This window comes from Gorilla gorilla, chromosome 23, assembly GCF_029281585.2.
Source record: "Gorilla gorilla gorilla isolate KB3781 chromosome 23, NHGRI_mGorGor1-v2.1_pri, whole genome shotgun sequence".
NCBI classification, from domain to species: domain Eukaryota; kingdom Metazoa; phylum Chordata; class Mammalia; order Primates; family Hominidae; genus Gorilla; species Gorilla gorilla.
The window spans coordinates 40,514,586-40,525,930 of NC_086018.1; the positions used below are offsets into that span (position 1 = coordinate 40,514,586).

The following is an 11,345-nucleotide window of genomic DNA, read 5'->3' on the forward strand; positions in this document are numbered from 1 at the left end:
GCCTGACTGGGGCGGGGCGGGACGGAACAGCCTAGAAGCAGGACCTGGAACTGCAGGATTCACTCCCCTCCTGCGACGTAGGCAGGCGTGAGGGTGTGACTGCCGCGCATTCGCCAGACGAGAGCGATAGCTGAGAACGCCGCACCAGGTCGCCTTAGACTCACCAGGTCGCCTTAGACTTAGATGGGACGGGGAGGCCTCGCGCGAGCGCCCCATTGCCCACCCACATGGTTGGGACTGTGGAGGAGGGCGGATGGAGTGGAGGGTTCACCGACCGCGTCGCCCTTCTGGGTGTCGCAGCTCCTTCCTCGGCAGTCCCGGGGCGTGAGAGCGCGACCGGCCAGGAGTTGGGGGACCTGGGACACGGCCGCACGTGGCCTCGCAGGGTTCTAGGAGCCCCTGAGTTAGCCGAGCGTGCGCGTGGGTGTCGGGGGCGCGCAGGTCACCAGCCCGGCAGGGACGGCGGAGGCTGCCAGCTGTGGGGGGCGGCGGTGGGTCCTGGAGTCCCACCGCCTGCCCTAAATTTCCACTCCGCCCCTATCGCCCAGTGTGACCTTGGGCATGTACTGCAGCTCCCAGTGCCTCAGTTTCCTGCTCTGTGGAGGGAGAGTGACAGTGGTCCCACCTGCTGCATGTGTGAGGGTTTGGCACCCCTCTGGCCTTTGGGAAAGGCTTAGGAAACGGGCTGTTTACTCCGGTTTTTTTTTTTTTTATTGAGACGGAGTCTCGCTCTGTCGCCCAGGCTGGAGTGCAGTGGTGCAATCTCGGCTCACTGCAAGCTCCGCCTCCCGGGTTCACGCCATTCTCCTGCCTCAGCCTCCCGAGTAGCTGGGACTACAGGCACCCGCCACCACGCCCGGCTAATTTTTGTATTTTTAGTAGAGACAGGGTTTCACCATGTTAGCCAGGATGGTCTCAATCTCTTGACCTCGTGATCCGCCCGCCTCAGCCTCCCAAAGTGCTGGGATTACAGGCTTGAGCCACCGCACCCGGCCAGGATTGTAGACTTTCAACGGGAGGATTGTAAGACGTAAATTCTCTCTCAGAGCAAGTGTGGGCTCCAGCGCCTGTTCACATCCCTGCTGTTCAGGGCTGACTGTGGCCAAGTCCTGAACTCCCTGCGCCCCAGCAAGGCTGTGCCTTCAGCACTCGCTTGCGCCTGGCTTGTGGCAGCTGAGCGTGAGCTGAGATTAACTGAGCCTCAAATCCAACCCAGGGTCAAGGGACCCAGCTGTGGGAGTTGGGGTAGCCCAGGCTTTGATTTCTCCTCAGAGGCCTCAACTCAGGGTAGGATGGGGGCAGTGCTGGGAGGCGGTTCTAAGATGAACCCCAACAACCCCCAACTCCTCACTTTCCAGAGCAGTCCATGGATATTTTGATCCAAGAGAGAATTACTCTGAGAAGGAGTCCCTGTCGTTCATGATAGACACGATGAAATCCACCCTCAAAGAGGTAAGGCGGGGCTCAGGCAGCTGGTGTCCAGCCACTGTCGCCCACTCTGGTTCCACCTCACCCATCTCTTCTCTTGCACTGGGAAAGACCCCTGGTCTGCCCCCAGGCCCAACAAGTGACCACCAGGATCTATCAGGCCTCATGCTCCAGCGATCAGTCCCTAGAGGCCTGGGAACACATGTAGTCAGAATTTAGGAAACAGAGACCTTTGGTGGGGAGGTTCTTTATCATCCTCAAGTACCCACCCCTCCTTCTTGGGGCCAGGCACAATTAGGTGACCCAACTGCCAGAGACAGTCCCACATTTTTTGAGAGACAGGGTCTCATTCTGTTGCTCAGGCTCAGTCATAGCTCACTGCAGCCTCAAACTCCTGGGCTCAAATGATCCTCCCACCTCAGCCACCTGAGTAGGTGGGACTACAGGCGCATGCTATCATGCCCAGCTAATAGTCCCACTTTTTTTTTTTTTTTTTTTTGAGATGGAGTCTCACTCTGTCGCTCAGGCTGGAGTGCAATGGGAAGATCTCGGCTTACTGTAACCTCCACCTCCCGGGTTCAAGCGACTCTCGTGCCTCAGCCTCCTGAGTAGCTGGGATTACAGGCACCTGCCACCATGCCCAGCTAATTTTTATATTTTTAAGAGATGGGGGTTCACCATGTTGGCCAGGCTGGTCTCAAACTCCTGACCTCAGGCGATCCGCCCACCTTGGCCTCCCGAACTGCTGGTTTTGCAGATGGGAGCCACCACGCCCAGCCTAGTCTCACTTTATAGGCTCCCAAACCACAGCAGAACACCTGGCTGCCTCATCCCTCTGCACCCATCATGCCAGTGGGCATGCTGGCTGTAGGTGGGGATGGCCTTTGCCCGGGTTCCTGGGAGCACCTGGTGTTTTATGGTCACCTACCCACGAACACCTGACCCTGGGGCCTCTGCAGGTTTCTTGGCGTTGTCACCACAAAGGGAAGAAGCCCACCTGTGGCTGGCCGGCCACCAGGTCAGAGCCAAGGCAGGCAGGGCCTTCCTGTGTGGCTTCTTGAAGGCAGACACAAGTCTGCAGGCTGCTCACGTCATCTCATTATCTTTTCTCACGGGGACTACTTCTGATACAATCACAGCAACCCTGGCCTCAGCCCCGCCCTGTCCCTGCCATGCAGCTTCACAACTCAGCTGGCCTAGACCCCTGGGAGGCCTCCAAGTCCCTAGGGTTGGACACCTCCTGGGGTGTTACGGACTGTCGGGGCTCCAAGGAGCCGAGTGTGGGGGAAACTCACTGTGGGAGGCGCTCCTGACCCCAGGGCCCATGGAGCTCCCTAGGCTCCTCTGGCCACACCTCACCACCCACCCCCTCCCCTCTCCAGCGATTCCAGTTTGTGGAAGTCCCAGGCAATCACTGTGTCCACATGAGCGAACCCCAGCACGTGGCCAGTATCATCAGCTCCTTCTTACAGCGCACACACACGCTCCCAGCCCAGCTGTAGCTCTGGGCCTGGAACTATGAAGACCTAGTGCTCCCAGACTCAACGCTGGGACTCTGAGTTCCTGAGCCCCACAACAAGGCCAGGGATGGTGGGGACAGGCCTCACTAGTCTTGAGGCCCAGCCTAGGATGGTAGTCAGGGGAAGGAGCGAGATTCCAACTTCAACATCTGTGACCTCAAGGGGGAGACAGAGTCTGGGTTCGAGGGCTGCTGTCTCCTGGCTAATAATCTCCAGCCAGCTGGAGGAAGGAAGGGCGGGCTGAGCCCACCTAGCCTTTCCCTGCTGCCCAACTGGGTGGAAAATAAAAGGTTCTTGTATTCTCACTGCTTTTGAGGCTTTTTCGTTGCCAGCAAGGGCTTTTGCATTGAGGGAAAAGGGAGCACAGAACAGATTCATCCAGGGTCCTTGAGAGGAGGGTGTGGAGGCAAGAGGCGGGAAGGGCAAGTCCTCCTCTGGGCACGCCTAGGTCCTCAGGACTGCTGAAGCACAAGACCCGAGGGGTGGCCTGGTCCTTCACTCCTGGCCTGTGTGGACTCTGATGGGGCTGTTCGACGCGGTGGCCTTCAACCTGGGGCCCGTTGGCCAGAGCTTAGCCTCTCAGAGACCGCTGCAGGCCCTGCCTCGCCTCGTGTTCCTCCTGGCCCTGCACCTCCAGCCATCCACTGCGGCTCTCGCGGCTCAGTAGGGTCGGAATTTGCGCTGGGCCCGCAGCAGCTCGATCCTCTGCTTGTCCTCCTCGAACTTCTTGCGCAGCTGCGCTAGATCTGGGGGTGAGAGGAGGCGCGGGGCAGGGTCAGACAGTGCGCCCCCGGGGAAGCTGGCTTGCTCATGCCCCACCCCTCCTCCCAGTTACTGTGGGGGTGGGGCTATGTCTCCCCCACCAGCCCATCCTCCTCCCAGCTCTGCTGTGGGGGCAGGGTCTGGATCTTGTCAGTAAACAGAACCCGACAGCAGGCCGAGTCCAAGGGCAAGGCCAAAGTGGGAGATGCTGGCACCGCCAGCCTGGAGATGAAGCCCTAGCGACAAAGCAAAGGTACCCGCCCCCACCCCCATCCCTGCACAAGGGGGAAGGAAGGAGTCCTGACCGCTCGGCCTGGAGAACCCTGAGAATCAGTAAAGGGACCCCAGCCCTTGTGCTGGTGAATGCAGATGGCAACTCTGGTCACCGGGTGGCCTAGGTCAGTGGGAGGCTGATGGCATTGAGGGGGAAGCTGAGGGTCTAGAGCGAGCACGAGCGGGAGCCAGGAGGGCCAGCCAGGCAGGGAAAGCACCAGTGACTGGGCGGGCGGCTCAGGGCCTGCCGCAGAGCCCGTCCCTGTGCCCTAGCCAGGGCCAGGAGAACTCTCCCCTGGGCCCACAGGGAAGCTGTTCTGTAGACAGGGACACCAGGCAGTGGGGCAGGAGGCTCAGCCGCAGCACCAGGAGTGGGCCACAGGCGATCGGGCCCACAGGCATGGGAGGGTCCTGTGCGGGGCCACCTGACACACACACACACACCCCCACCACCACCACCAACCCAACACACATACTCTGCAGCACCTTCTCTGCACCCACAGTGGGTTCAGAAGCCCCCTCTGCACTTGAACTCCTTGTGAGCTGGAGGCTGACGAGCGCCAGCACTAAGTGCACAGGGACCCAGAGGTGGGCACTGATGACCTAGGGTCCCCACCCACTGAGCAAATGCATCTGCCCCTGGGGGGTGATGGGGAAGCGCCACACAGGGTGCTGCCAGGCTGGGCCTCTTTCCACAGAGTCTGGTGCGAGCCCTGTGCTTAGGGACGCCCTCCCTCCTTGACCACCAAGTCCAGCGCCCGCCCTCAGGAGCACTGGCCACAGGCCTCATCCATGGCTGGGGCCAAGGCCGAGGGGTCTGAGGATGGACTGGGGGTGGCTTACGCTCCATCTTGCTCTCTCGATGCTGCCAGGCGTAGAAGTTGAGCAGCTCTTTTCGGGTGCGCTTCCGTCTCTCCCTCTCCAGCACCCGCAAGCTGGCTGCCTCAGTCCGGGGGAGCACAGGCCGCCGGCCCCGGCGGGTCACCTTCACCCAGCCCTCCTCGTCAGGGACCCCCTCCTCCTCCTTGGCCTTAGCTTCTTCCTGCAAGGAAGGTGATCCCATCGTCCGGTGGGCGCCTGGGACCTCCTGCAGCCTCCAGCAGCGCGCCCTCCACGCCCTCCTCCCAAAGTCAGAACCACCCTGAGCCCCCGCAGGGGAGGGCTGCTCCCCTCCTCCCAGCACAGTGTTGGGGCTAAGGATGGCGGGGAGGGCACGGACCTGCCAGCGCTGCCTCCTTCTCCACTGTAGACCATGTGGAGACTACATGTGTCACCCAGCCAGGCAGCCCAGGATCCAGCAGGGAAACAGGGAGCCTGGCCTCTACAGAGTGGCCAAGGACAGGCCACCACCGCCCTCCCTCTGGGGCGCCACCTTCCCACAGCCACACGGGCGATGCGGTGCTCGGCCGACCCCGCGGGGCCTCTACCTCAGCGATCTTCTGGTCATATGCCTCCATGAACGTGTCCACTTCCTTCCTCAGGGCCTCAGGGTCGGGCACGGAGTCTGCGTAGTCACTGATCCACTCTGAGGAAAAGGGAGCCAGGAAACGGGGCTTCCTCAGGCCTGGCATTTGGGCCCCACCCCAGGGCCTGCCAGGCAAATTGGGACCTTTTCCCACAGGGCCCGGGGCACAGGCGCTAAGGAGATCCCAGGGGCTGCAAGCTGGGCCCTCGCTCTGCCTGCCCAGTATGCCTGTGCCGCTCTGTGCCAGGGGCTCAGGCTAACGACTCCCTGGGGACCCAGACACAGCCCCATGGTCCTCCTGCCCAGGCCTCCACATGCTGCTCTCAGGGAGCATGGACTTGGCTTGTGACATTCAGACACTGTCCCCATAGAGTGTCCTGCCAACCCGGAGCCCAGAAAGGAGGCGCCAGACACCTCCGCAGTACTAACTGTGAATGCCACTCTTCACAGGGTGGCTCTCTGTGGACACCAGCAGGGGGCCCTTCAGGGCCAAGGCCGCTGACACCCCACTTGGCTTCTGGAACACCACGTAGGCTACCTGGAAACCCTGAAGAGAGAGAGATGTCAGAGGTTGGCGGCTCCTTCCCACGTCTGGCACAAGGTCTCCAGGCCTGCCCTCAGCCTAGGTGGTAGCTACACCAGGGGAGACGGTGCTAGGCTATTCCTGAGCCATGAAGAGAACCACAGGCCATCCCATAATCCAGGTCAGGGGCAGCCACACTTCCAGTGATCCTGCTTCTGCGGGAAGTGACAGCTGTTCCCAACTCCTCCCCAGGAAGAGGGGATACACAGGCTTCTTTTCTTCCAGTCACGGGAGGGATGCGGTGAAACGCAGGGGTCGCCCTGGACCACGGCAGGTTTTTGGAAGCCAGGCCTGGGCGCACACACCATGCCAGATGCCACTGTGTGGGGAGGAGGTGTGGGCTCCAGGGCCACTGGGAAAGCTGTGAAGAACAGTGCTCCTGGAGACCCTGCCCCCAAGCCTGGGGAAGGAGCTCCCTCAGTGGGGAAGCAGGAGGGGAGCCGGGGAAGACCCTGCAGGCGGCCAGCAGAGACGGTCCCTGAGCTTTAACACGGGACGGAAAAAGCCAGGCAGGAAGTGCAAGGATGTGGCAAATCTGGGAAAGAATCGCAGGCTTTGTCACCCGGACAGTCTCCTACACCACACACGGTGAGGATGGGCTCAGAACCAGAGAATGCTCTGACGTCCCACTGCCAGCTCCCCTAACACACTGGGGACAGTGCCCCACCCCCCTCACTCTAGTGGAACCCCGTGCTTGGCGGCTCACCGGAACTGGCTTTGGATGAAAAAACTTCGACCTTGACTCCTTTGGGCTCTCAGCCAGGTCCGGCTTCTCCTGCAACTCTACAGACTGGACGAGGCCACAGGTGGACAGGAGGCGGGACAGGCTCTCCTGCCGCAGGGAGAGGGAAGCCAAGTGTGAGCATCCGCAGGGCCGTCCCAAAGCCTCCCTCCACCATGGGTGGCGCTGCCAGGGGTCCAGCGCTGCTGAAGGACTCAGAGCCACAACCACATCTGCCCAAGCCGGGAGCCTGTGGGCACCATGGCCTCCGACCTGTTCCCCAGGGACAATATGGAGGTCGATATTCCTGCTCTTTTTTTTTTTTTTTGAGTTGGAGTATTGCTCTGTAGCCCAGGCTGGAGTCCTGCAACCTCCACCTTCGGGTTGCAAGTGATTCTCGTGCCTTAGTCTCCCGAGCAGCTGGGATTACAGGCGCCCACCACCACACCCGGCTAATTTTTGTATTTTGAGTAGAGACAGGGTTCTGCCATGTTGGCCAGGCTGGTCTTGAACTCCTGACCTCAGGTGATCCGCCCGCCTCGGCCTCCCAAAATGCTGGGATTACAGGCGTGAGCCACTGTGCCCGGCATATTCCTGCTCTCTCTCATTGGAGACAGGTGGGGACATTCTTGCTGTTATTCTGATTTCCTGTGACAAGTTTTACTACCTGAATCAGCAGTAGTGACCCTATGCTGTGACAGTCGGGATGGTGGTTGTCTGTGGTGGAGGCAGCGGGGGTTCTGGGATGTGCTGCTGTGTCTCCACCTGGGCGCTGACTACACAGGTATGTTCTGTCTCTGGGATGCAGCGAGCTGGACACTTGCCACTGGGGCCCTTCCCGGCACACATGCTGCACTTCAAAAAAGGTCAGAACTCACACCCCCTCTTCTACATGCTTCTTTTTTTCTCTAAGTTTAGAGGAATCTTTTACAAATTAGGGTTTCTTTTTTGAAAACAAATCCAGCAATTCCCTTGGCCAGGGGCGGTGGCTCACGCATGTAATCCCAGCACTTTGGGAGGCTGAAGGGGGCGGATTACTTCAGGTCAGGAGTTCAAGACCAGCCTGGCCAACATGGTGAAACATTGTCTATACTAACAATACAAAAATGAGCCGGGCATGGTGGTGGGCGCCTGTAATTCTAGCTGCTTGGGAGGCTGCGGCAGGAGAATCACTTGAACCCAGGAAGCGGAGGTTGCAGTGAGTCGTGATCGCTGTGCTCCAGCCTGAGCAACAGAGGGAGACTCTGTCTCAAAATGAATAAATAAATAAATAAATAAATAAATCCAGCAATTCCCTTAGCTTAGTTTTTGTAAAAAAAAAAAAAAAAAAAAAATTAACAGTTGTATTTGGATAGAATTAGAGGCAGTTTTTATTTTCTTATACTTTCCTACTTTTAAATTATGGACATGTACAATCTGGAAGAAAACACGTAATTCAAACAACTTTGGGTAATATGTAAAAATGCCTTGGGCTACTTAGGATTGTACTTTTTTCTCTTTTTTTTTGAGTCAGAGTCTCACTCTGTTGCCCAGGCTGGAGTGCAGCGGCGCGATCTTGGCTCACTGCAACCTACACCTCCCGGGTCCAAGGGATTCTTATGCCTCAGCTTCCCGACTAGCCAGGACTACCCGCACACACCATCATGCCTGGCTCATTTTTTATTTTTTAGTAGAGATGGGATTTCACCATGTTGGCCAGGCTGGTCTGGAACTCCTCACTTCAGGTGATCCGCCCGCCTCAGCCTCCCAAAGTGCTGGGATTACAGGCATGAGCCACCGTGCCTGGCAGGATTATACTTTTAAAGACATCTTTAAAAAGCCAGTTTCCTGACTGGAGATCATGGTAGCCCTCTTGACACTCTCCTCTGGGGCTCCCATTAGCTGTGTCCGTCTCACCACCAAGGACTCGGTGGAGGCCATGGGACCTTGAGCCAACAGGTCCCCTCCCAGACAGTAGCTCACCTCTGTGCAGTATGGGGGCACATTGAGGACAAAAAGAGTCCTCTTCTGAGGCCAGGTGGACTTGGTGCCTTGTCGAACGCCGTGTGCTCTCACGTAGAGGTAGTGAGAAGCCTGTTGCTTTTCAGAGAACTTGATTGGAATAGCTGGAAAGGAAATGGGAGGGGAGAGATGGCCAGGCTACCCTGAGCTGAGGCCAGCAAGACACTCACACAACTTCCTTTCTCCACATCCCTGTCTAGTCCTATCTGTTCATGGATCCATCCATCCCTTCACCAACTCCCACTACCCTACCCTTTGGCAAAGCCTGTGCGGGCTCTAAGAGTCTGCCCAGGAGGGCCTCCCAAGGCGGTGCAGGGAGAGAGAAGATAAATGGGCAATGATTACAGATGGGGGCGCAATGAGAGGGAAGCTCGAACCCTGCGGCTCTTGGAGTCAACACCAAAATCCTAACCATGGCTGGAAGCCCCGTGATACCCTGCCTGTCACTGTGACCTCTTCTTGTACCATCTTCCCCCACCACCTTGGATTCTCCATTCCCCTGGGTACACCAGGGCCTCACACATGCTGGCCTCTCTACCTGGCGTGTCACCCTCTTCCCTCCCGCTAACCTTCAGGTTTAGCTCAAACCTCGCTTCCTCAGGAGAGCCTTAGCATCACCCCCAGCCCCTCCTGCCAGGTCAGATCCCACTGCCTGTGCCTTCACAGCTTCTCTTAACAGTCTGGAGGCTATACTGATGAGATTCTTTGGTTAATCGCTGGCACACCCATGACTGTAATCCTCATAAAGCTAGGAACTGCTTCTTTTTTTCTCACACCTCCGTCAGAGTACCGGTTGGCATAGAGCTGCGGTCCCTGAACTCAGGAAGCTCAGTTGCAATAACGGAGAAGACAATTAACAAGTAAGCATACAGCAAACTTGTATCAATTGTGAAAGAAACATTACAGGGTGATGGGGTGGCAGAGGTCTTCTTTCCATAGGCCATCACGGATGGCCTCTTTGAGGAAGCAACATTAAAGCTCAGAACAGAACGCCACTGTGCAACAAACCGGCACAGCACGTGCAAAAACCCAGAGGGGGGAAAAAGCATGTTCCCTCAGAGGAACAGAAAGAGCTTTAGGTCGGCACCAGCCAGACCACCTGGCCCACACAGGTTAAGAAGTCTGGTTTTTGTTTTAGAAGCTACCTGATAAAGCCACTGGAGGGAATGCAGTGGGTGTGGGGCCTATCGTGGGCGTGTCAGACATGATCTAATCTAAATGGCCTTAAAAAGAACGTTCTGGCACGTGGGTGGAGAACAGAAGCAGGGGCAAGAGGAGAAGGAGGGCAACCGAGTAGGAGGGCCTATAACAGCCCAGGTAAGAGCTGATGGGGGCTCGACTAGGAGCAGAGGCGATGAGAAGGGGATGGGCTCACTGGACGAGCGGGTGTGGACGGAAATGGGTTTGCCCTGGGTGAGAGTGTGGACAGAGGTGGGCTCACCCAAGGAAAGCGTGGGCCGAGTTGGGCTCGCCCCGGGAGAGTGAGCAAGCAGAAGGGCGCCGCGTGGGTCCTCGGCACCCCGGAGCCTCAAGACCTGCCGAGCCTGGGGCCACGGGCCACCGGGGCTCACACCCAACCGTGCGGCCGCTCCTGGGGACCCCCGGCCGTCGCCAACCCCCAAACACCTCCCGGCGATGCCCGACCGCCCCCGGTCTCGCGTCCCGGAGCCCCTCACCTGCGTAGCCCAGTGGGCTGGGGATGCGGTCCTCCGGGTCCCGCGCCGCGCGCTTCCTCCTGCGCGCCACCATCTTACCACCCGGGAGCGCGGGGGCCGCCGGGAGTTGTGGTTCGGCGCCGGCAAGAGCGCGTTTCTGTGGCGCCTGCCCCGCCCCCTCGCTCCAAGCCCGCCTCCCCGGCCCCGCCCGCCAGGGCCCAACCTTTATCCGCTCAGAGATAAATCAGCGCGCGAAAGTGGGAGCGAATGTCAGAGTTGACCCCGGCCAGTCACGAGTGCGAACTCAGCTTTCCACTCATGCATTCACACGTTGAATAGGCAGTGCGAGAGAAATCCAGGATGGCTGCTAGGTTTTCAGTCTGAGCAACTAAGAGGATGGTGTTACCATTGACTGAGATGGGAAGACTGCAGGAGAGGGGCCTGCTTGGGGGTGAAAATGGAGTAGATCAGTTCTCTGTGGGCCGTGGTGAGATGCCCATTAGGCCACTCAGGGGAGATGTCAGGTGGGCACTTAGATATGAGACTGAACAGACTGAACATCAGAGATGTCAGGCCTGGAGCAATACACACGGGACTGGCCATGGATAGGTTATTGAAAGTTACGAGAGGAGCCGGGTGCGGTGATTCATGCCTGTAATCCCGGCAATTTGGGAGGCCGAGGCGGGCGGATCACTTGAGGTCAGGAGTTCCAGACCAGCCTGGCCAACATGGTGAAACCCCGTGTCTACTAGGTACAAAAATTAGCCGCGCGTGGTAGCACATGCCTGTAATTCCAGCTACTCGGGAGGCTGAGGCAGGAGAATCGCTTGAACCCAGGAGGCGGAGATTGCAGTTAGCCAGGATCGCCCCACTGCAATCCAGCCTGGGCAACAGAGCGAGACTCTGTCTCAAAAAAAAAAGAGAAAAAAAAAAAAAG

At 58.4% G+C, this 11,345-nt stretch overlaps 1 protein-coding gene across 1 annotated transcript; it reads right to left on the reverse strand.

The window, feature by feature from the left end:
- Positions 1-3,257: 3,257 nt before the first annotated feature.
- Positions 3,258-10,568, reverse strand: LOC115931919 (ribosomal RNA-processing protein 7 homolog A). Its single transcript, XM_031005376.3, has 7 exons — positions 10,430-10,568; positions 8,715-8,857; positions 6,738-6,863; positions 5,878-5,995; positions 5,411-5,508; positions 4,827-5,025; positions 3,258-3,694 (listed from the first exon to the last, which is right to left on the reverse strand). Exons 1-7 carry the CDS (start codon positions 10,500-10,502, stop codon positions 3,609-3,611), a joined length of 843 nt encoding a protein of 280 aa, XP_030861236.1. The 5' UTR covers positions 10,503-10,568; the 3' UTR covers positions 3,258-3,608.
- Positions 10,569-11,345: the final 777 nt, after the last annotated feature.